The 26,755-nt window shown below is 33.6% G+C and overlaps 2 protein-coding genes across 2 annotated transcripts in view; one reads left to right on the forward strand and one right to left on the reverse strand.

Moving 5' to 3' along the window:
* Positions 1-26,755, reverse strand: part of LOC144568726 (E3 ubiquitin-protein ligase SINA-like 10) — a 100,403-nt gene that overhangs the window by 47,679 nt on the left and 25,969 nt on the right. The window lies entirely within an intron of this gene.
* On the forward strand, positions 5,556-13,228 carry LOC144567971 (ABC transporter G family member 7-like). Its single transcript, XM_078318175.1, has 11 exons — positions 5,556-5,903; positions 6,152-6,342; positions 6,956-7,106; positions 7,201-7,333; positions 8,014-8,215; positions 8,896-9,181; positions 10,359-10,490; positions 10,757-10,977; positions 11,520-11,732; positions 12,096-12,180; positions 12,831-13,228. Exons 1-11 carry the CDS (start codon positions 5,679-5,681, stop codon positions 13,029-13,031), a joined length of 2,040 nt encoding a protein of 679 aa, XP_078174301.1. The 5' UTR covers positions 5,556-5,678; the 3' UTR covers positions 13,032-13,228.

A 26,755-nucleotide genomic window follows, 5' to 3' on the forward strand; every position in this document is an offset into this window, starting at 1 on the left:
TTATTCGATTAAGGTCAGCATCTTCTTCTCTCCTCCTCCTGATTCAGGCTGTGATCGGAACATAGCTCCTTTGCTTTTTTGGTGTCCATATGTCGAAAGGATAAGAAATAAGAAATGAGAAGACAAAGAAACAGAAGCATTGGTTGCACCTTCCTTCTTCTAAATTTAGTGTAGGCCGGGAGAAGTTGACGCAATCAATCTTTTGTCTCCAATTTTGACGCAGTCAATCTTTTTTCCCCAAATTTTTTGGTTATTCGTTACAAATTTGATTTTGTTGCTTTCTCCTCTCTCCAGTTCCATTGTTCTATTTCCCTTACAAATTAGGATATGTAATTCATTTTTTATTTATGCCGTTTGCTTAAAAGGAGCACCGACCTGCTGTTAACAGTAAGAAAAATGTAAGTTATAGAGCCTTATGTGGTTTCCTTAGAGAAAAGACCTCAAGTGAGAACAAAAATAAATAGAAACCAAAAAACTGTATGAAAGCAGGTGCTCAACTTGCTGGTACCAGAATTGACAGAATCTGAAGGAGGTTTTTTTTTTTTTTTTAATAAAAGGCTTATAGCCCGTTTCATTTCAGAAACCCAGTTTGCAACAACAAAAACAGTTCGTGTCCAATCACAAATATCCAAAAAGCAAAACTAAAACAAACAAAACCTAGAAATTGTTCCACACCCGAATGGTGAGACAGAAACATAAGGAACAGCAAAACAGGAAACTAAGAGTTGTTGTAGTTTAATATAAATGCAAGCTAAATAAGATAGATTGTGTTAAGCAGAGGAGTTAGAGCTGCTTGCTGCCCCGGTCTTTTCCTCAATCGGCTGATAGAGTACCATCTGTGTATCTTCAGGGTCCCAGATCCTTAGAGGAATGTCCTCAATATTAGTCGGCATCCACCGCAGCACAATCTCCCGAACCTGTCGCTTGAGCATCCCTGCCCAATAATTAACCAAAGCCACAATCATTAGTACAATAGATCGAAAAGTTTTATTAATAATATGTTGAAAGCAAGCATCATTTCGTATTTTCCAAATCGTCCAACAGAAAGCACTAAAGACTACAAGGAAAGCAGTTTGAGACTGTTTATCTAAGGTAAAAGAGAAATCAATGATATCTGTGACAGAGGACCAATTCTGCAAATAATATTTGCTAAGCCCCATCCAAAACCAAAGTTGGTGTGCCAGGGTGCAATGTAAAAACAGATGATTAACATTCTCATCAGCTGAACAGAATTGGCAGGCAGTACATCCTTTCCAACCCTTAGCTTTGAGTCTATCTTTGGTCAAAATTTTATTGTTACTAAGTAACCACATAAAAATTTTAATCTTATGAGGGAGGGGTAGAGGCCACCATAGCAAAGGTCTAGACGTTTGAATACCATCAAAATTGAGCAACCTGTATAAAGATTTAACTGAGAAGCAACCTGATACTTCCCATTTCCAAGAGATTCGATCATTTTGATGGGTGAAGGAAATGTTACTCAAGAGAGATAGTATGTGTGTCCATTCCTGGATCATGACAGGATCTAGCTGTCGTTTGAATTGGACAACCCCACCTTGGGAGTGAATAACCTCTTGCAAGCTAATATTAGGAGTACTACATATAGCAAAGAGTTCAGGATAGGTGGTTGAGAGAGTGGTGTGGGTATGCCATACTTCAGTCCAAAATCGCACTGAGGAATGCATCCCTGGCTGAAAAGTAACACTACATTGTCCTAAGTTGTCTAATTTAACTATTTCTTTCCAAAAAAGTGAATGTGGTAAGGAAGAGCCTGAATAGTATTTATAGAGGATTATATCTTTCCACAAATGTGTGTAGGAAGGATCTTTAAACTTCCACCACCATTTCATTAAGAGGGCGACATTCATTTTCTGTAAATCCAAGATGCCTAGGCCACCGTATTCTTTAGCTAGACATGCTCGATACCAATTCACTAGATAATACTTTCGTTTGGAAAGTTCTGACCCTTGCCAAAGAAATCTCCACAAACGTTATATACTCTCTCTATCTGAAGGAGGTTTTAGGCAGACTGGGACCAGAATTGACAGATTCACAATGGTCAGATTTGCAAAATTGCTTCTGGGCTCTGTGGCTCTGTGGCTCTGTGGAGATGTAGAAACGATAAGGCATACGCTGGTCAATCAATGCACAGATTTTCAGGTCGTACCAGAAAAGCATCACCTATGAAGCTTTACTGGCAAATTCAGCAAAGGTAGGGTCCTATGTCAGTCAATCGGGTGTACCGGTACTGGTTTTGGTAAACTCTGAAAATAGGTACCGTGTTTCGTAGTCGTATTAGGGGTTGATCAATGGCTAGGAGGTACTGGTTTTGTACTTTACAAGGATGGCATCCTGGTTATCTACAAATCAAATAGTATAAGGGCGTGCAGTCCAATTCAAGCTGAGGCATGTGCGCTCCTGGAGGCAGTGAAGTATGTTGGAAGCATGGGAATTATGGGCTGTGATTTCCTGTCAGACAATCAAGCTCTGGTTCGATGGTGCACCAGTTTGGGACCGCCCCTTGAAGCTGACTGGACGGCACACAGGGAGTGCCTCATGATCTGGAAGGCATTCAAACTCAACAAAAATTTCATCTGCAATCACATTGCAAGAAGCGAAAACGAAGTTGCAGAGTTATGCACAAACATTATAAAAATAGTACAAGATCAAGACAATTAAGGCGTGGGTCGGGGTTAGGGAAGATGTAGGCGAGGAATTAGGATATGCAAATGCTAATGGTGACATCATATTTGTCAAGATGTTTCAATTACCCAGTGGCATTTTATGCGATCTTACATTGTAACTTTTAGTCTTTCAACTTTGTTGTTTCTTTATTTTTCTTAGTCATTTGAAATGCTAAACTTTTATTTTTGATGTATGAGGCTACTTGAGATGTGTTTGACTATTTGTGACAATTAACTTTGTTGATTTTGAAAAAAAAAATTAGTACAGTTAATTATCTTTGATGTCACTGATGTGTACTAACAATTTCTATTGTGATTATAAGGACATTTATGCAAACTTTATTCACATTTTTTGAACATAGAATGTGTATTTTGTAAAATATGACATGGACTTAGACGTAAAATAAATAATCTGTTGGGCTTTTAAGTTATAGGTTATAATTGTATCAAAAAAATCAGCGGTTGAACCGGTTGATCCATCGGTCCGACCAGTGACCCGTTGACCCGAAGCTTTATTGAGTCGATGTCCGGTCCGGTTCTTATAACATTGGCTGTAACACACTACTATGATGGGTAGCTGTGCACAATTGAGATACATGATGTAATTGAATTTTTAAAATATCCTTGGCTGCATCAGTCAAGTTTAAAAAAAAAAAGACAATGAGTTGGCTCCTTATTTTGGGATCACAAGCAGACTATTTTGTAAATCAGAAACCATTCAATCTAAATATCGTTAGTCATTTGCAACCAGGTTTCAATAGGTACAGATATCTTGAGATACCAAGCAAACATCACATACACATGAACTTTCTCATCATACACGCAGTTAAACCCCCTAAAATCTACAACCATGAAAGTTATCCTTTCTCTAAAGAGAGCGATAGACAGCCAGAAAATAAAGGAGGGGGAATTAAAGCTCCTCAGCAAGGCTGATGCCATAACAAGAGGCGAGTTTGGTGGATGATGCCATCATGCATAGACTTGTCGATAATCTCATATTTCTTGTGGTCAGTTGACAGTGCTTCTTGTCCCTGCTCAGCTTATCCTCCATCTCCAGTTGTGCCTGCAATTCCAAAAGGCTCACTGAACATGCCCAGACCGGTCAACTACCGACCGACGTCTTTAATATTGTAGACGGCCTGCCATACAAACCACAAATCAATATCTTTTATCACCTTATCACAATATAACGAATCACAATGCACTTATCACAGCTCATGTCCCACAATTCATTGTGATGGCCAACAAATATACCATAACCTATCAAAGACCCTACATCCAATATACTGAACTAGGGAAGGTCCCACATAACACATACAGTGTAACATGTGGATCTGGATTCATCAGCTCTGTCGTGAGCCTGGCCTACTTGATCTCTATCGATTTTGCAACCCTAGCAATTAGTTCTCACCTGGTAAGGAAACTGGATCCATCAGCAGTTGGTGGTTCCACCAGATTGCATGTGCCTCTCAAAGCCCTTGAGGATGTAAAATAGTGTCAAATACCCCTTTCAGCCTAGCTTCTTCTTTTCCTATAGTTTGGATAAGGCTTAGAAGAAGAAGATAATAAAAAGGGGCAGTGCATTTCAATTTGCAAAAAAGATAATGAAACCAACACTGGACATGGTTTCGTGCATTAAGCCTCTGATTGGAATGAAACTTTTGAAAAATAGATTTTATTTAAAAAAAAAACTTTTAATTGCGTTCATGAAAAAGTAAATTTTTTTTATTAAATTGCCCAATTGTGGAGAACAATTGATTTGCAAAGCTAGAAAAACCATAGTTTTGGTTAATTACCCGGTTGCCTTTAATCAAGGATTTCAAAGGACTGGAGAGAGAGAACAAGATTAAGACCTGAAAATCATGAAAGAAAATAGGCAGAAGCAAAAAAACAAGAACAATACCTAGTCGGTGACACTGAACCAACTGGCGTGTCCCCACCCCTCCTCTTTTGACGGCCGGTGAGATCAAATAGAAGGGGACAAGCAAAGAGGGAGGGGTTTGAGGTTTGGCACTGGCGCGATTAATTTGGGCAAAGATTTGGTCTGGCGAGCGGAGAGGAAAGGACGGCGTTTTAGTCGGCGCCGGTATAACTTCATTCATTTTCATTTTTGTTGTAGTGTGGAACTGTGGATTGCGTCTCACGGCGGGAGGTGGTGAAAAAACAGAGTTAACGGAGCAATTAGACTAACGGAGAGCATCACATTGTAAATACCTATTATACCCTTCCGAAAAAATAGTCTGTTAAATTTAACAGAAAATTTTGATCCTTACAAATCATCTAAACCGTTCGATCTTAACTAAATGAACGGTCCAAAATATTTTTGATCCATTCCAGAATTTGCCTTTAAAATATATTAAATATTTTGTCATAGTTTTTTTATTTTTATGCACCAGAAGGAACCTGATTCGGTTACTCGGAGTTTATATGCACATTTTAATCCTGAGCCAGAGAAACAAGGTCGAGTGTTGTTGTGCTGTGGCCTGTGATCAGGTGCGGGAAAGAATAATGATAAAATTTAGTGCATACTCATAAAAAAAAAGGACATTTAAAATTTCTATATAAAAATATTAAATCCATCAAGATTTTATCTATATTAATATTTTTCCTTGGATGAAACAAATTTAATGAAATTCAAAATATGAATCAATTAAATACATAATTTATATTAGTCTCATTTAATCTGTGAATATTGCTGCTATCACTTTCAGTTTCTAAGTTTTGGACGGACTTAGTGGTTTGCGGCCTTTTGGTGTTAACCGGGCTTGTGCTTTGATAGGAAGAACTTCAAATAGGCCCATTTAAATTTTAACAGAAGGCCCAAGTTATCCCCTCACTCATTATCGTCCACACACTTTTTACCTTCGAGTTGCCTCATTCTCACTGACAGGTGGCACCTAATGGCGCTCTTTGTATTCGTCAGAGAGACAAAACAAAGCGCCAGTATAGGCAGTAGAGCATCTCTTCATCAGAGAGAATTTGAGAGAGAGACATATGGGGATAGAAGTGAAGGGGCTGGGGCAGCTTCTGGCGGCGGTGGCGGCGGCTCTCTTCGTGCGAATCATTACCGGAGTGGGACCCGCCTTAGCTCCACCAGAGGAGGTGACGGAGGACGCCGGAGATGAGGAATCTACGGCCGGTGATGGCGGAGGGGTCCCGCCTGTCACCATCCGCTGGAACCGTATCACCTGTTCTCTCTCTGACAAGCACGGGACCACTGTATGTACTTAGTTCTCCGCTAGTAGACCGGTGCAAAGTGCAATGCACTAGCATGAAATTCCTGTTTTGGCCCCTGAAATTTTGGATATCTCATTTTGGTGCCTCCGTTGGTTTTTTTTATGTCTGTTCAATTTTGTTGCATAGGGTCTGATATAGTATACACATAAACCACTAATGCCTATTTAAATACAATAATGTTATTCAAAATTTCAAATTGAAGTTTAGAGGATGATTTTTTCATCAAAAAGGTGAGATTTCTTTTGACAAATGTGAGTGGCGAGGCGAAACCTGGGAGGCTACTAGCTATCATGGGTCCATCTGGTTCTGGCAAGACAACTCTACTCAATGTACTAGCAGGACAGATGGCGGCCTCTCCTAAGTTGCGCCTCTCAGGTCATCTGGATATCAATGGCCTACCTATGTCTAGAAGTGGTTACAAGTAAGTACTAATGCCGGTACAACCTATCTGCTGAAATAGAATTATACAAAAAAACTAATGATTTATTAGAATAAGTGCATGAAGGCATGTTTGATTTTTAATTAAATCTGGATTTTTGGTTGACAATGACCGAAGCCAGAAAATTTTGAAATGGGGTTCAAGTATTATATCAAATATTAGTATCAATATAATGATCAAATAAAAAATGTAAATTGTCACTGTGGGGGTCAATAATAGGATGATTATCTAAATTTTATGGGGTTGAAATATAATTTTTTCTTAAAAAAATACATATGCACCACAAAAAAATAATATGTACATATATGATTAAAAAAAGAATGGAGGACATTCCCTACACTTAAATCTGCCCTTGAAACGCAATCTGAAGAACTCCTCTCCTTTGAATTATCTCATGTGTAATTTAGTAATCGTATTTAAGTAGAATTTCGTCATTAAAAACTGACGATATATAATTACATACAAGCTGAGTCGCACAAGTACCTGGTGCTTTGTACTCATCATGTGCAACGAAAGATCCATACTACTGCATGATTTTTCATATTATTTGTTCTTTCTCATATATCTTTTTATCTTTTTATTTTTTTCTATTCAGGAGTGCATATGTGAGGCAAGAAGATTTGTTTTTCTCACAACTGACAGTGCATGAAACACTTTCACTTGCTTCTGAACTGCAACTTCCAAATAGCTTGTCACCTGAAAGTAAAGAGAAATACATCAACAACCTTTTGTTCAAACTCGGTTTGGTAAGTTGCTTGTAATATTTATACAATAATGCTTAATTCTCAAATAATCACAGTTCCTTAACTTTTTTTTTTTGTTTATACCCTTTTTAAAAAGGTGAATTGTGCTGATTCAATTGTGGGTGATGCAAAAGTAAGGGGCATAAGTGGTGGTGAGAAGAAGCGCCTCTCTATCGCTTGTGAATTGATTGCTAGCCCTTCTGTTATATTTGCGGATGAACCAACAACAGGTAATACTAATTTTTTAATTAGAGCTATGTGCAAAATTCCCCTTTATTGTAAAAGTTGCAAAAGGCCCTACCTTCCCAAACAAATTTCAAAAGTGCCCCTGCATTATTGAGACATTTGAAATAACCCTGATAGTTAGGTTTTAGACTTTTACACTGCTAGTGTAATGCCTAAACATTCTGTTAACTACTTGGTATCATGGAATTATTCTTCCAAGAATAAGAAACCCCTTATTTAAGACTAATGGGTGCATTATTACTTTAAATTCTTGACCCGTGGTAATATTTATAGATACATCTTCTGAGTTTGGTAATGGAAGTGGTTATATGAAGCATTCCAATTGTGGTCTTTTTCATTTACTCTTTATTAGCACTTAATTTTGACGTTCTTAAAAGCGAACAAAACTTGTAGTTTCTTCAACAATGAAAGGCCTTTTTTTAAATTACTAAAAATGCACCATTCTTTTGTAGAACTTTTGCAAAGAATTTCTTTAACTTGTCGTCTTGGTTTTTATTCTAAATCTGCAAAGTATTGTACCTTGATAGGTACAGATATGATTTTGTTTTCAATTCATACTCATGTTATGAGCTTAGTTGTATGTCACGAACTGGTGACAATACAAAATGCTCCTTAATTCCCTCTCTGGTCCTTTTTTGTTGATTTGGTGAATTGTAATACTTAGGTCTTGATGCATTTCAAGCGGAGAAAGTAATGGAGACACTCCGGCAATTGGCGGAGGATGGCCATACTGTCATCTGTTCTATTCACCAGCCAAGGAGCTCAGTCTATGCAAAGTTTGATGACATCATTCTGTTGTCAGAGGGGTCGGTGGTGTATGCGGGAGCCGCAAAGGAGGAACCTTTATCTTACTTTGCTACATTGGGGTTTGTAATTTGTTCATGAACACTTCTATATTTTGTTACTATATTTTCTCAAGCCAAAATTATCATGACGAGCAGCCTACTTGGTGCCGTTTGTATAGCTGTTGTACGTTATGTACCTCTCTGTTATATTATTTTTGGAGTGAGGCTGCGGTACTATGCAAAGTGCATATTGGTCCGTACTGTGGATCAATATTTCGATTTTCAAATTCCAAATAATCGATCTGAATTGTTCAACATGATCTCCATATGACTCCATATGAATATATACTTGCAGATCAAATTTTACTTTTATAAGAATTTTTTTACTATTTTTTTAGATGGGCAGAATATCACTTGATCTAAAGATTCTAGACCATTCAAAATTAGTGATTTTCTACCAATCTAAAAAAATAGTAAAAAAATTCAAAAAATGTAAAATTTAGTCAGCGATTTCATTTTCATATGACAATCTTGTTGAATGGTTCAGATCGAATATGGACTTGGAAAACTAAAATATTGATTTGTAGGACAGACCAATCTGCGCTATGCATAGTACCATAGCCTCACTCTTAATTTTGTAGCCTTTTGCCTTTTATTTTCTAACTGGATAGGAGTTCAGTATGATAAAACATTTAGTTTTAATGTTCTGTTAAAACAAAAAAAAAGCATAAATATAACAGATCTGTTGACATTTGTTGTAGGTACGAATGCCCAGAGCATGTAAATCCCGCAGAGTTCTTAGCCGACCTCATATCAGTAGATTATAGCTCAACTTCAAGTGTCTTCTCTTCTCAAAAAAGAATAGATGAACTCATAGAGGTGTTTGCTACTAAAATACCAATCACTGACTGTACCAGTCCAGTCCCGAAATTGCATGGCCTTGATTCCCATGCAAAAGTAGTTGGAAAATTTGTGGTCAAGAAGAGGATTGGGCCGCTTGGATGGTGGCGGCAGTTCCGGTTGCTTCTTAAACGAGCATGGATGCAGGTTTCTTTTTCTTTTTTCCTTTTTTTTTTCTGCTTGTAGAGTGAGGCTATGGTACTATGCATAGTGCGGAATGGTCTGTACTATGGATCAATATCTCTGCTTTCAAAGTCCAAAACTTCGATCTAAACCGTTCAACATGATCTGCATATGAAAATGTATTTGTAGATCAAATTCTACATTTTTTACAATTTTGTAACTACTTTTTAGATAGGTAGAAAATCACTCGATCTAAAAATTCTAGACCATTCAAAAGTAGTGATTTTCTACCTATCCAAAATATAGTAAAAAAAATGTAAAATTTTGTCTTCGAGTACATTTTCATATGGAAATCATGTTGAATGGTTCAGATCGGCTATTTGAACTTTGAAAACGGAGATATTAACATGAGGAGGGATCCAATTACACCCTTTTTTCGTGACACCGGTTTACAAAGTCCAAATAGTCGATCCAAACCGTTCAACTTGATGGATATGTTAAAATGTGCTTGCAGATCAAATTTTACATTTTTCTGAATTTTTTTATTATTTATTAAGATGGGTACAAAAATTCAATGGTCTGAATATAGCGATTTTGTTAAATACTTAATAAATAGTAAAAAAATTCCAAAAAATGTAAAATTTGATCTGCAAGCACATTTTAACATACCCATTATATTGAACGGTTTGGATCAACTGTTTGGAATTTGAAAACTTTGAAAATGGAGGGTGTAATTCGGTGTCACCAAAAAAGGGTGTAATTGGATCCCTCCTCTATTAATATATAGTATGGATTAATCCGCGATATGCATAGTACCATAGCCTCACTCCTGCTTGTATACTTATTGTGCTGAAAATAATGCCTGCATTGTCAGAAACTTGAAATTAATGTCTGATAAAGTGATTAGGACTTGATGATTAATAAACAACTGTCAAATTAAGTGTCAATTTAACAAAATACGACCTCAGTTAATGCCTTGATTACTTAAGCACCAATTGTATAACTTAACTTTGCATAATTAGCTCTCTCCGGTGAAACATGCATCAATCGAGCATTATTTAACCCAATGTAATTTCATATGGGCTTAAATGTGTGTAAATTAAGCTCAATAAATGCACGACAAAATCAAAGATGTCCCTAAATCCTGTATAGTATTCTTGATGTTCCTTTTTAACCTGAAATGTATACTGATTGTATATAGGCTTTTCGAGATGGACCCACAAATAAGGTCAGGGCCCGCATGTCGGTTGCTTCAGCAATCATTTTCGGGTCGGTTTTCTGGAGAATGGGAAGAAGCCAGACTTCCATTCAGGATCGCTTGGGACTTCTCCAAGTATGCTATTGATGATATTTCATAACTTGGAAGTTTTGCTTTTTAATTCTATTCACTACAAACAAATACCAAAAAATGACATATTCTAAAGGAACTACATGTGGACTTTTTTCATAACTTTTTGTAATTGGATTTCGTATGTATCCTTGCAAATGTCAAAACATCATGCATAATCCTCAAAATAAGGACTACTATAAAATTTCAAAACGTGCCTAAATGATTCTTCTCTTCCATAAGTAATTAAATGAATTCATTATTTCTGAAAGGTTGCAGCTATTAACACAGCAATGGCAGCTTTGACAAAGACAGTCGGTATTTTCCCCAAGGAGCGAACCATAGTTGACAGAGAACGTGCAAAGGGTTCTTATCAATTGGGTCCCTATCTTTTATCAAAATTACTAGCCGAAATCCCTGTTAGCGCCTCTTTCCCACTTCTGTTTGGCACAATTCTCTACCCTATGTCTCGCCTTCATCCTACCATCACCAGGTCTTCTTTTCTTCTCTATTTATTTGTAAAATAAGGAGAGGCTTACAATTATGTTAAACGATAAAGCAATATGCATTTGTATAAATATGGAAGGGCTTAAATGTTCAAAATTATTGTTCTCTGTGCATTTAAAAAAATGTATGCCTTAAATTATAACATGTTCAAGACTTTACGTGCAATTATTTAAAATTTTGTGTGCATCCGTATTTAACCTTAAAATTGCATCTCCCATGAAAAATATGAACAAATCTTTAGAAATCGGAGTTAGCAGTCTAAACCTCTTCTGTTTTCATTTGAAAAATACTGAAGACTACCTGCTATCTCTTCTCATTCTTCATATAGATTTGCAATATATGGGATAGTTACAATTTCAGATTAATTTTCACTTGTAAATAATTTTTTGGAGTCCCATTTTGGGTGAGTTTGTATCCTTTAAGTTTGAAAAACTTTGGTGGTACTTTGTGCATGAATGCTTAACAATATACTGAGTCTGATTGTAAAATAAAGCATGATTTTTCCTATTTTTTATTTTTTTATTTCAGATTTGCAAAGTTTTGTGGGATTGTGACGGTGGAGTCATTTGCTGCATCAGCAATGGGTCTGACAGTGGGGGCCATGGTGCCAACAACAGAGGCTGCAATGGCTCTTGGGCCATCCCTTATGACGGTTTTCATAGTCTTTGGTGGGTATTATGTAAATTCTGACAATACCCCTGTCATCTTTCGCTGGATCCCTCGAGCCTCTCTCATCAGATGGTATGTACTTTGTCTTACGAGGCATGTTCTGCTAATTTGTTTTTATGAAATGAATGAGGATATTGATCCGTAGTACTGACCAATATGCGCTTTGCATAGTACCATAGCCTGTGATCTTCTGAAATTGCAAAAGTTGGTTGCTTTGAAAGCGGGTAGAACAAACTATGTCAGAGATGCACTTATAAATATAAACTTAACTGTAGATCTTAACTATTACAAAGTATACAGAAAGTTATACAATAATAAATTAATGGGTTAATGCAAAGCACTAATGTCAGGACTTGTGATTTAGGGCTTTTCCTTGGATTAATTTCAAGTTACAGATTAATGATATAATAATTGCCTTTTCCTTGGATTATTTAGGGCTTTTCAAGGGCTTTGCATTAATGAATTCACTGGACTCAAGTTTGAACAGAAACAGTCTTATGACGTCCGAACTGGAGAGCAGGTGCTTGAAAGTTCCAACTATTGAGTATATTATTTATTTTTTGTGTGGTAATAACTATATAATCAGCTTGCCTTGTATACTTAAGCCATACACAGGTCACAATGAAGCACCCCACCCCACACGTGCCAAAAGTAAAAAAAAAAAATAGCGCACACCCAAATCCACAACACACCCAAAGAAAAAGAAAACAAACAATAACAGGGATTGACAAAGAAAAGAGACCAATTTTTTTATCTGTAGCAAAAAACAATAATCAAATTAAAGATATACTGATGATTTTGGACAATTTTGTTTTTATACCACAATCATTGAATAATTTAGCTGTTGAAATATGTGTTGAAACCGGCATTCTCATAACACAGATTTTAACCGCTCAATAATTCAACGGTTGTGGTATAAAATGAAATTGTCTAAAATTGATGGTAAGGATGAAATTTTGTTATTTGTTTATGCTACCGATAAAAAAATTGGAAAAATAAAGACGGACAGAAAAAGAAAATTGGTTTCACAGGCTAATACATATCCTGATATCCATAACTGAGTGAAACCTATATAGTAATAATACAATAATCCCCACTTACACCAGATTTTTATTATCATCTTTTTTACTATCTTTTTTTTCTTTTCTTTTTTAATCTAATAAAACTTAGGTATTGGAGAGGCTATCATTTGGAGGAAACCGTATAAAGGACACAATAGTTGCACAGGGTCGCATACTGATGTTTTGGTACTGTACCACTTACCTCTTGCTCAAGAAAAACAAACCAAAGTACCAACCTCTCCTACCTCCCCCCTCTGCTCCAACCAACCCTGATTGCCCCGATCAGTCGCAACAAATTCTCTCCGAGTAATTTTAATTTCATAATTAAGGCATATTTTTGTAAGAAATTCGGTTCTAGGCCAGTCTTAATATGTTGACTCAGTTTTATATAACTCTGTACTCGGTATCATGGCATTGTTACTTGTTAGCTGCTTAGGTGGTGATATAAGTATGCTTATTCTGGTTTGTTATTTCGAAGTTATTCTGCTAAAATAAAGTTGCCATTTTTAGGAATTCCGTTGCTGAACTGAGAAATCAAAATTTCAGAAAATAGACCGGAAGTATATAGTTAATTATGAAAAGGTACCGTTCCTTTTAAAAAAAATATATATATTAATACTGTCAAAATTGTGGTGTAAAATAATTGGAAAATAAAAATATACCATCTCATGAAAGGTAGTTTTGCTAGTATTTGTCGTAGTTAACCATATCTTTTGCAACAAAAAAAAAGTGTGAATTTGTAAATGATGCATCATCATTTGTATTTTTTTTTACCAAAGAATTGGTTGATAGTATCAGTAACCTGCAAATAATTCAACAAGTTACTCGGATTAATGTATTGTTCATCTTCTTTTTTTCCCTATTAGTAATTAAGGAATAAGGACCATCAATTTAAACAAAAATTACCCCCAAATTATACTAACAGTCAATCATGAAATTAAATTGCCGATTGCATCAATCGAAATGAAGACCAATTAACAAATATCTCATTCAAATTGTATTGATGGGTTAACACAATAACACAAGAATCAGGTGATCCCCTGTGTTATACTTATTGTAAATCTGTACAGTTATAAAACAAGATTGATTCCTTTTTTTTGAGAAACTTGGTAGATGCTACCAAGGGAAGAGGATTGATTCCAAAAGAAGGAATAAACATGTTACAGTATTCCACCGCCCCAGCTATAGGCGTATATAACTGTCAACTTCCAATTGGGATAATATTTTTTAATTACCCCAGTTGAATAATTCTCCTACGTAACTGCCACGTGTCCAGCGTTATTCTCTGGCCACACGGTTTCCCCACAGTCGTCTCTCTCATACCCAAAGCCTATATAAGTAGGAGAAAGACTTCGTAAGCAAAACATTAACCTCAGCATTTCAATCTTATTTCCTTGCAATTATCTTGAAATTGACATCTAATTATGGAAACTACTATTTGGTCAAATAAACCTTCCTTTTATAGTAGCAATTCTCCACTATTTCCATTAAAATCCATTGAGTTGCACCAGCGCATTGGACCCCGCTTGCAGAAGCAATCACGAGCCATCCGATTAAGTGCAAAGAAAGATATTCATGGTGGAGATTTCGGCGGTGCAATGGTAGACAAGGACATGTTTATGCTTAGAAGAAGGATGCAAGAGATGGAGGCGGCTGAGTCGAAACTAGAAGCGAAAAAATGTTGGATGGAATGGGAGAGAGAATGTTACGATAAATACTGCTCCGGCGTGTGTAGTTTTGTCGGATTGGTACAGTTATTACTGATGAACAGCCGGCCTAGCGTGGCGATCGCTATGCTCATATTGTTCATGTTGAGTGTACCAGCTTCTGTGATTATGTTTTTTTTACATTTGGGTGGAATTTATCATTAATGTACGTGGCTTGTTTTATAGATTGTTGAATTTGTGGCAGGATGTAGATAATTAGTGGTATAGATATGTGATATGAGAGAAATATGTTGGTCATCATTTATTTAAGAACATGTACTAATATGATTTGTGCCAACTAATCAAATCACAACTTTGAACATGTAACTAAATCCTTTGAAACGCTAAACAAAATATTGTAATTCAGAACTTAATGTCTATATTAAATTTTTTTTTAAGATTTTAGTTCATGTCATGCTTAAAAATTATTTTCATGATGATATTCAGACCATATATGATTGATTTTCTAGAAGATCATATAAGCTTAATTGCTAAATTGAGTTGAACTCTTCAAATTACTTCAGCGGATTTGATGAATTTGTTAAGAGGAAAGGTGACTTTTTTTAATTGCATTAATTAATGTGATGATCAAGACGTGTCCAAAGCAAAAAAATGCTAACTATTGCATTAATTCAAAAGTAAGAAAGAGAAAATTGTTTTTTTTTTAATTTTATTTTAGGATAAAAGAGATAATTGTTGCAACTGAAATAGGCGAAGGAAGAAAACCAATTAATGTTTTTCTCCGTGACAAATTCAGTACCTATATACGGAATATATGATTTAAAAAAAAACACACACACATATGAACTAATATGTTTTGTGAAGGACCATGTTTAATTTTACATTCATATTCCGTTTTTAAAGTTAAAACAATTGACCCAAATTGCTCACTATATAAAAATATATGTCGAAATCAAATTTTATATATTTTTCTAATTTTATACTATTTTTAGATGGATAAAAAACCATTATTTTTTAAATAGTCTAGAAACTTTTAAACCAATGATATTTTATTTTATATATATCCGGGACTCCGAAGCCCTTTCAAGTAGGGCCGGCGAGAGTCATCGACTCCTTCAGTCATAAATCTTTCTTCCGGCAAGATATATAATCATCAATAATTGGGAAAATATTACTTTATCAATAATAATTAATTGATAACTGGTAGCTATTATATTATATGGCCAGAATTAGATGACTTCATTACATATGTTTGTTGCAGGACTTGGCCTCTCTTTTATGACATTTTGACATTTATAAGTGTCATGTTCTGTTACCAAAAAAACGTTATTTTAAATCGAACATACCCAATTTCTGCGACTAAGTCAATTGGCTCAAATTAAGTAATGTTTATTCATTAATAAAACAACCGATAATCTGGATCCGGATTCTCTATGGCTAAATTTGACAAACCAACTTGTGCAGTTGTCTGTACAACCACACAAAATTAACCTCCTATTTAACAAGACCATAGATAATACATATTTCATTTGACCGAACCAAATAAAATTTGAAATGTCCATTTCAGATTGAAATCTATTTAGGAAACTAAGAGAAGGACAGAATCCCAAATTATACGCCTGCCATAGAAAATCCGCACTAGTTTAATAGGCATGCAATATTTTCCTATGAGAATACATACAATTTATCCTAGTAGCTAACAACTTAATATCCGCTGTGCCGCCCTTTTCAATTACTCTATATTTCCATTATGTTACTTCATCATTGGACACGGCCAGATGAGGCGGCCAGCCGGCAGCTGAATAGGCCAGATCTAAAGTGGTACACTCCGTGTGGCCTTCCATGTGTTGAATTACTACTTGGTCCTTGACCAGAGTAAGGGAGGTGGTTCTATGGGCATCGGACCAAGTTTGATCCATGCCAAAATTTACACGCTCTATTTAGATTAACGGGATGGATTTTAAATTTTAATATAAACTATATGCACAAAATTTTAATACAGATCAAACAACTTTGATCAAATCCCATCGTAATACTCTGGTTCCTTGACACAAAGAGATAACACTTCTGTACCATTTGTTTATGCTTAACAACTTGTTCAATACTATAAACAACCCGTTTCATGATTGGCCACACAGAAAACAACCCGCTCTAACGCGCTTTCCACGATTGCCTTAGGAGGTAAGATTCCATGGATCTCACTCGTCTCCATCCCCCTTTGAAATCTATTTAAACCTCTGCTGAAACACATCAAACCCCAAAATATTTTTCATCAAATCTCAACAATCCACATTACAAGAAAGTTTCACTTATCAATAGAAGGTATTATATAGTACTATCCATGGCAGCAACAAGTTGTGCAATTCGTTCCACCTTTCCAACATTCCTCATGGCCAAATCTCAGGCGCAAATGCCGGTAAAAAGATCAACGATGATTTGCCGTGTCTATGGGAGGGAATTAGACAGCCGGTATTTTGGCGATAACCGGAAGTTGGTTGACGAGAGCATGATCACACTGAGAAAGCGGATGCATGAGATGAAGCAAGCAGAGCGCAACTACGAACCCCCGATGGAATGGATGGACTGGGAGAAGCGGTACCACATGCAATATGGTACCGATGTTTTCGAGCTGATGGGGATTTTGCAGGGTTTGTTGATCAACACAAGACCTAGTTTGGCTCTAGGGATCATGGGTTTGTTCATAATCAGCGTTTCTACCTCCACAATTTTGGTGGTTCGGTTGTTGATTGATATGTGGATTTTTGTATGTTGTCATCTGAATCTTTTAAGTTGATAGCGGAGAGTATAGTGTGGGTAATATTACGGCCATTTTTATTAATACTCTAAAAAAATTTAATTTTAAAAATAACTCTGTATTGAATTTTTTTTTTTTTAAATGTCCCGACCGCAAGGCCCACAGACGGCCCAGAAATGCCACCATACCACCTCCCCCCCCCCCCCCCCCCCCCCCTCACGGGCAGGTCACAGCACTAGCGGACCGTCCGTCCCACCCCACGGGGGGGTCCTTTTTTTTTAATTTTTAGAGATCTTAGTAGATTTAAATAATTTTGAAAAGAAAAAGTTTTCTTGTTTATAGTGTATGCCAAAAAATAAGACATTTGATATATTTATGAGTGAGATGTCGTAACTTTTTATAATTTTGATTTGATTTGTTAGTTGGATATCATAAGTTTAAAGATAACACTAATTAAAGACTTGGCCTTGATTACAAAATTTATAAGCTTTGACAGCTTGTTGATCTTCTTCTCTTTATTTATGGTATTAAAATAGTAGTTTAGAGCTACTAAAATATGTTCAAATCTCAAATTAGATCTTTATCCATGCACAAAGCATCCTAGACTGACTTCTGGTATGGTACCAAGTTCAAACTCAGTAGCCAAGCTCTAGGCAAAGGCCACTGGTATAGTGCAATGCACTAAAAACATCAAATTTGACATTTGCTAGTAAATTAGCAAGTCTGGACTGATACAAGAACCAAACTAAAAAAGTTATTATACCAACATGTACAGCATTAAAAAATACACAGAATTGACACAAATTTCAATTTATTTGGATTTTTCTACTGTTAGTTATAAATTTCTAAAGTTCAACTTTCGAAAAAACCTTAAACAGCCATAACTTTGGCTAGGAAAGTCGGATTTGCGCGTATGAGTACTTTTTGGAAAGGGGAGGACGAGACAGATCCGATTTTGCCCCAGGGGAAACTCGGGCATTGTTATATCGAAAGCATCAGAATTTCAAAAAAATATCGTTTAGGGCCTCAAAAATCATTAGAGATATAAGTGTGAATTAAAACACCCCGTTTAATTCGCGAAGTAACGTAGCCTTATTATATATTATATATGTATATGTATATACATATATTATAAAAAAATGAGTTTATAACAAAAATGTATATATGTATATGTATATGTATATGTATATGTATATGTATATGTATATGTATATGTATATGTATATGTATATGTATATGTATATGTATATGTATATGTATATGTATATGTATATGTATATGTATATGTATATGTATATGTATATGTATATGTATATGTATATGTATATGTATATGTATATGTATATGTATATGTATATGTATATGTATATGTATATGTATATGTATATGTATATGTATATGTATATGTATATGTATATGTATATGTATATGTATATGTATATGTATATGTATATGTATATGTATATGTATATGTATATGTATATGTATATGTATATGTATATGTATATGTATATGTATATGTATATGTATATGTATATGTATATGTATATGTATATGTATATGTATATGTATATGTATATGTATATGTATATGTATATGTATATGTATATGTATATGTATATGTATATGTATATGTATATGTATATGTATATGTATATGTATATGTATATGTATATGTATATGTATATGTATATGTATATGTATATGTATATGTATATGTATATGTATATGTATATGTATATGTATATGTATATGTATATGTATATGTATATGTATATGTATATGTATATGTATATGTATATGTATATGTATATGTATATGTATATGTATATGTATATGTATATGTATATGTATATGTATATGTATATGTATATGTATATGTATATGTATATGTATATGTATATGTATATGTATATGTATATGTATATGTATATGTATATGTATATGTATATGTATATGTATATGTATATGTATATGTATATGTATATGTATATGTATATGTATATGTATATGTATATGTATATGTATATGTATATGTATATGTATATGTATATGTATATGTATATGTATATGTATATGTATATGTATATGTATATGTATAGGTATAGGTATATGTATAGGTATAGGTATAGGTATAGGTATAGGTATATGTATAGGTATAGGTATATGTGTATACGTGTACGTGTATACGTGTACGTGTATACGTGTACGTGTATGTGTATACGTGTATGTGTATACGTGTATGTGTATACGTATATGTGTATATGTCTATATGTATATGTGTATGTCTATATGTATATGTGTATATGTATGTATATATGTATATGTGTATATGTATATATAGAGAGGCTAATATGCTTTCGGTAGCATATGAGCTGAAATACACACGGTTCAAATTTAAAATTTCAAAATTCAAAAAGTCGATATGAACCGTTCATCTTGTTCTCCATATTAATATGTGCTTGGAGACCAAATTTTATATTTTTCTGAATTTTTTTTACTATTTATTAAGTCACTTTGAAAATTGCTGATCCAACGGTGGCTTAACAAAACAGTAAAATCGTTGGATCAACGATTTTCAAAGTGACTTAATAAATAGTAAAAAAATTCAGAAAAATATAAAATTTGGTCTCCAAGCACATATTAATATGGAGAACAAGATGAACGGTTCAAATCGACTTTTTGGATTTTGAAATTTAAATTTTGACCGTGTATTTCGGCCCATATGTTACCGAAAGCACATTAGCCTATCTCTGTATATATATATATATATGTATATATATGTATATGTGTATATATATATGTATATGTATATGTATATGTGTATGTGTATGTATATATGTATATGTATATGTATATGTATATGTATATGTATATGTATATGTATATGTATATGTATATGTATATGACATCACTTTATAAATATATCAAGTGTCTTATTTTTTGACATACATTCTAAACAATAAAACTTTTTTTTTACAAAATTATTTAAATCAAAATACTAAGATCTCTAAAAAAAAAAACAAAAGGACCGCCCCTCCCACGGGCGGTCCGCTAGTGCTGTGACCCGCCCGTGAGGGGGGCGGTCTGGTGGCATTTCTGGGCCGCCCGTGAGCCTAGCGGTCGAGACATTTAAAAAAAAAAAATCCAATGCAGAGTTATTTTTAAAATTAATTTTTTTTAGGGTATTAATAAAAATGGCCGGTAATATTATGTTTAAGAAAATGATGTAAATATATATTTCTTTTAATATTTTGTTAAAGAAAATGTAAATATTTAATCTATTCAGACTTTCTTTCCACGAATGAAAATAGATTTTGAAACTGTAAATATTAAGGTACAATTATTGAATTTATTTTAGTATCTTAATTTCCTTATAAAAATATTATGCTTGTATGATTTGGAATTTCAATGAGAAATTGGTGGGTATATGATATCCCACTTTTGTCAAAAGAAAATATTTTACGGAAAGATTTAACTTTTATGACAATTATTTAAATTTTATATATATTTTTAGAGAAAGATTTAACTTGTAAGGCCCTATTCGGCAGAACTAATGAAATGGAAATAGAAACAAAAATATAAAAAGTTTGACCTAATTTTTAGTGTTTATGTGGAAAAAAAATTTCAATCTGAATGAATTTTTATTTTCTCACGTAAACAGTAATTTCTTTGCTGCTGTCGAACATGCTCTAAATATAAATTTCAGAACCAAGGTTTTTTTGGACATGTACACACTCAGAATGTATGTGTCGCTGTTGCTGCCGAACACGCCCTAAATATAAATTTCAGAACCACGGTTTTCTTGGACATGTACACGCTCAGACAATGTATGTGTCGCTATTGCTGCCGAACACGCCCTAAATATAAATTTCAGAACCACGATTTTCTTGGACATGTACACGCTCAGACAATGTATGTGTCGCTATTGTTGTCGAACACGCCCTAAATATAAATTTCAGAACCACGGTTTTCTTGGACGTGTAAACGCTCAGACAATGTATGTGTCGCTGTTGTTGCCGAACACGCCCTAAATATAAATTTCAGAACCACGGTTTTCTTGGACGTGTAAACGCTCAAACAATGTATGTGTCGCTATTGCTGCCGAATACTCCCTAAATATAAATTTCAGAACCACGGTTTTCTTGAACATATACATGCTCAGACAATGTATCTGTGGCTGCCGCCTTTTTTTTAGGGGCCATCTTTTTATCAGTATTCCACTTGACAATGACTTCCACAAATTCACGGTTCTTATCCGGCTCACACGTCTTACCTGAGAGTTACCCCCTGCCAGCCACACGGCCACACGTACACTTTACTATTACAAAGTTTTGAAGCAAAAAAAAAAGAAAACAAACAAACAAACGAAAAAAGTTGCTGATGATCAAACCGTTTGATTAGAACGGCTATTTTCCTGGCAATTCCCCTCCGTTGTGTACTTGTGTTGTGTTTGGTTCTTTTTTTTTTTAGAACTTGGCAAAAGCTGCCCAGGATTGCGTTTGTTTGTTATTGTTTGAAGATAATAATAATAATAATAATAATAAGGAAAATTTTCTAGTGTATCTATACAAACTTAAAAAAAAAAATCATCAAAACACCACAATATATATCTCCAAAAAAATTTAGAATTTTTTTTTATCTCTTTTTATTTATTCAATCTATTATTTAATTATTTTAAAACTAAAATTGATAAATATACCCTTCTCCCTACTCTCTTCTTCTCCTTCGCTACAGCAATTAGGAGGGTTCTCTAATTTTAATTCTTGTTTGTCAATCTTTCGCAAAGAACAAGAATGAACTTTTATTTTCCAAATTATTTGGATTACCATTTTCCTCAATTTTAGAACAAATTTGTTCCAACTTATATAATAGTGACGATCTAGAATTGATTGTACGGTTTAGGTAAACATCTCAGTGAAGTTTAAATTGGCAAAGGTTACAAATTTCTCAGTTTTCTGCGGAATCGTTCAATGGGATTCTTTTAAGCAGTAAATTCAAGAATTGGTGTAGTGGTTATCAGCATAACACAAATTGCACTTGCTTTCAATAGCACAAGACTGACTGTAGTGTTGTAAAAAACGGCCTTAACAGCCGATTAAATGGCCGTTTAATCTTTAACGGCGGTCAAACCGTTACGAATACACATAACGGACAACTATTTGTGGATGAAAACGATTAATCGGCCATTTTTTCTGATTAATCGACCGTTTTACCGTTTAATCGTCCGTTTATTCCCGTTTATTTCAATTTATTCCAGTTTATTTTCACATTGATAATTTTTTCTGTGATTGTGTGTGATATTAAGTTTTATAAATCATGTATTGTAGTTTTATTTGTGCTTGGACATAAATTCAATATTTTTTTATATATGTTTTTTATTCTTACTTACTTTGAAATTGATTAATTCTTTTGTTATTTATATATTATTATATTTTTTTTAACAAAAAATGTATATATGTATATGTCTATACGTATATGTGTATATGTGTATATGTGCATATGTCTATATGTATATATGTATGTATATATGTATATGTGTATATGTATATGTGTATATGTATATATGTATATATAGAGAGGCTAATATGCTTTCGGTAGCATATGAGCTGAAATACACACGGTTCAAATTTGAAATTTCAAAATTCAAAAAGTCGATATGAACCGTTCATCTTGTTCTCCATATTAATATGTGCTTGGAGACTAAATTTTACATTTTTCTGAATTTTTTTTACTATTTATTAAGTCACTTTGAAAATTGCTGATCCAACGGTGGCTTAACAAAACAGTAAAACCGTTGGATCAACGATTTTCAAAGTGACTTAATAAATAGTAAAAAAATTCAGAAAAATATAAAATTTGGTCTCCAAGCACATATTAATATGGAGAACAAGATGAACGGTTCAGATCGACTTTTTGGATTTTGAAATTTCAAATTTTGACCGTGTATTTCGGCCCATATGTTACTGAAAGCACATTAGCCTATCTCTGTATATATATATATACATATATATACATATGTGTATATATATGTATATGTGTGTGTGTGTGTGTGTGTGTGTGTGTCTATATATACACACACACACATATGTATATATGTGTGTGTGTATGTATATATGTATATATATATATGTGTGTGTGTGTATGTATATGTGTATATATATATGTATGTATATGTATAATTGTATATGCATATGTATATGTATATGCATATGTGTATGTGTATGGATATGTGTATGTGTATGTGTATGTGTATGTGTATGTGTATGTGTATGTGTATGTGTATATGTATGTGTATATGTATGTGTATATGTATATATTATACATATATTATAAAAATTGGAAAAAGAAAAGAAGATCAACAAGCTATTAGAACTTGAAATTTTTTGAATAAAGGCCAAGTCTTTAATTAGTGTTATATTTAGACTTGTAATATCCAACTGACAAATAAAATCAAAGTTCACAAAAAAAAATCAAAGTTATAAAGAGTTGTGACATCACTTCATAAATATATCAAGTGTCTTATTTTTTGACATACACTCTAAACAATAAAATTTTTTCTTTACAAAATTATTTAAACCAAAATACTAAGATCTCTAAAAAAAAAAAAAAAAAAGGACTGCCCGTCCCACGGGCGGTCCGCTAGTGCTGTGACCCGCCCGTGAGGGGGGCAGTCTGGTGGCATTTCTGGGTCGCCCTTGATCCTAGCGGTCGGGACATTTAAAAAAAAAATCCAATGCAGGGTTATTTTTAAAATTAAGTTTTTTTTAGGGTATTAATAAAAATGGCCGGTAATATTATGTTTAAGAAAATGATGTAAATATTAAGGTACATAAATGATGTAAATATATATTTCTTTTAATATTTTGTTAAAGAAAATGTAAATATTTAATCTATTCAGACTTTCTTTCCACGAATGAAAATAGATTTTGAAACTGTAAATATTAAGGTACAATTATTGAATTTATAGTATCTTAATTTCCTTATAAAAATATTATGCTTGTATGATTTGGAATTTCAATGAGAAATTGGTGGGTATATGATATCCCACTTTTGTCAAAAGAAAATATTTTACGGAAAGATTTAACTTTTATGACAATTATTTAAATTATATATATATTTTTAGGGAAAGATTTAACTTTTAAGGCCCTATTCGGCAGAACTAATGAAATGGAAATAGAAACATAAATATAAAAAGTTTGAACTAATTTTTACTGTTTTCGTGAAAATAAAAAAAATTCAATCTGAATGAATTTTTATTTTCTCACGTAAACAGTAATTTCTTTGCTGCTGTCGAACATGCTCTCAATATAAATTTCAGAATCACGATTTTTTTGGACATGTACACGCTCAGATAATGTATGTGTCGCTGCTGCTGCCGAACACGCTCTAAATATAACTTTCAGAACCACGGTTTTCTTGAACATGTACACACTCAGACAATGTATGTATCACTGCTGCTGCCGAACATGCCCTAAATATAAATTTCAGAACCACGATTTTTTTGGACATGTACACACTCAGACAATGTATGTGTCGCAGCCGCCTTTTCTATTAAGGGGTCATCTTTTTATCAGTATTCCACTTGACAATGACTTCCACAAATTCACGGTTCTTATCCGACTCACACGTCTTACCTGAGAGTTCCCCCCTGCCAGCCACACGGCCACACGTACACTTTACTATTACAAAGTTTTGAAGCAAAAAAACAAACAAACAAACAAACAAACGAAAAAAGTTGCTGATGATCAAACCGTTTGATTAGGACGGCTATTTTCCTGGCAATTCCCCTCCGTTGTGTACTTGTGTTGTGTTTGGTTCTTTTTTTTTTAGAACTTGGCAAAAGCTGCCCAGGGTTGCGTTTGTTTGTTATTGTTTGAAGATAATAAAAATAAGGAAAATTTTCTAGTGTATCTATACAAACTTTTAAAAAAAAAATCATCAAAACACCACAATATATATCTCCAAAAAAATTTATAATTTTTTTTATCTCTTTTTATTTATTCAATCTATTATTTAATTATTTGAAAACTAAAATTGATAAATATATCCTTCTCCCTACTCTCTTCTTCTCCTTCGCTATAGCAACAAGGAGGGTTCTCTGATTTTAATTCTTGTTTGTCAATCTTTCGCAAAGAACAAGAATGAACTTTTATTTTCCAAATTATTTGGATTACCATTTTCCTCAATTTTATCACAAATTTGTTCCAACTTATATAATAGTGACGATCTAGAATTGATTGTATGGTTTAGGTAAACATCTCAGTGAAGTTTAAATTGGCAAAGGTTACAAATTTCTCAGTTTTCTGTGGAATCGTTCAATGGGATTCTCTTAAGCAGTAAACTCAAGAATTGGTGTAGTGGTTATCAGCATAACACAAATTGCACTTGCTTTCATAAGCACAAGACTGACTGTAGTGTTGTAAAAAACGGCCTTAACAGCCGATTAAATGGCCGTTTAATCTTTAACGGCGGTCAAACCGTTACGAATACACTTAACGGACAACTATTTGTGGATGAAAACGATTAATCGGTCATTTTTTCTGATTAATCGACCATTTTACCGTTTAATCGTCCGTTTATTCCCATTTCTTTCAATTTATTCCAGTTTATTTTCACATTGATAATTTTTTTCTGTGATTGTGTGTGATAATAAGTTTTATAAATCATGTATTGTAGTTTTATTTGTGCTTAGACATAAATCTAATATTTTTGTATATATGTTTTTTATTCTTACTTACTTTGAAATTGATTAATTCTTTTGTTATTTATATACTATATATTTTTCTTATTTACTGATGTAATTTTTTTCAATTAGTACAATGTGTTAATTATGAAACTAAGTTGTTATCATAAACTAAATTTAGTGATTTTATGGTGGAATATTTCATTTCTTTCAAATAATATATTATTAGTATTTGAAAAAGCTTAATTCTCGAATTTATTTTTTCATTAAATAAATGTGTTACTTACACATGTAAATTGCTTATGCGTTAAGAAAAAATAAGCGTAGTATCATATTATAATAATAGAACTAAGTTAAATTAAGTTTATTTCATAAGTGTAATGAGTTAAATAAATTGTTTTTAATAAATTATGATATATATATATATATATATATATATATATATATATATATATATATATATTTATATTTAATAAAACATGTTAAATTGTCTGCATAATTCTGATTAATCGGCCGCATACCGATTAATTGCTTGACGGTACCCTGTCCGTCTACGACTTATTTACAACACTGAGATTCTAGGCCATGTCGGTAATGTCCATGATTATTTTCTTTCTTTGCCCATATGCTTCAGACTTAATCCTTCAAAATCATTGGCGCAATTTGCAAATAATCATCTTTATAACATTAACTACTACTAAGTGAGTCGTAAAGCCTGCGTTTAGTTTTGCACCACTAACAAGGTACATACCTACTGAGTTGTATCTTACTGCAAATTGCCCCAATTCTAATCATTGCATGTGACAACACAAAAGCTTTTATTTGCAATTGGCTCCCAATTTTCTTTAGATATTTGTAAATTACACCAATCGTTTGATCAATGTATTTTCATTAAATGTTGGTTTCTTGAAAGAGAAGGAGAGAGG

Source organism: Carex rostrata, chromosome 17 (assembly GCF_964058835.1).
Source record: "Carex rostrata chromosome 17, lpCarRost1.2, whole genome shotgun sequence".
NCBI classification, from domain to species: domain Eukaryota; kingdom Viridiplantae; phylum Streptophyta; class Magnoliopsida; order Poales; family Cyperaceae; genus Carex; species Carex rostrata.

Excerpts from the sequence above, each read along its gene's own strand:
- LOC144567971 (XM_078318175.1), top strand. The coding sequence starts at position 5,679 with ATGGGGATAGAAGTGAAGGGGCTGGGGCAGCTTCTGGCGGCGGTGGCG. Across the intron at positions 7,107-7,200 it reads TTTTGTTCAAACTCGGTTTG|GTGAATTGTGCTGATTCAAT; the intron begins GTAAGTTGCTTG and ends CTTTTTAAAAAG. Across the intron at positions 10,978-11,519 it reads CTTCATCCTACCATCACCAG|ATTTGCAAAGTTTTGTGGGA; the intron begins GTCTTCTTTTCT and ends TTTTTATTTCAG.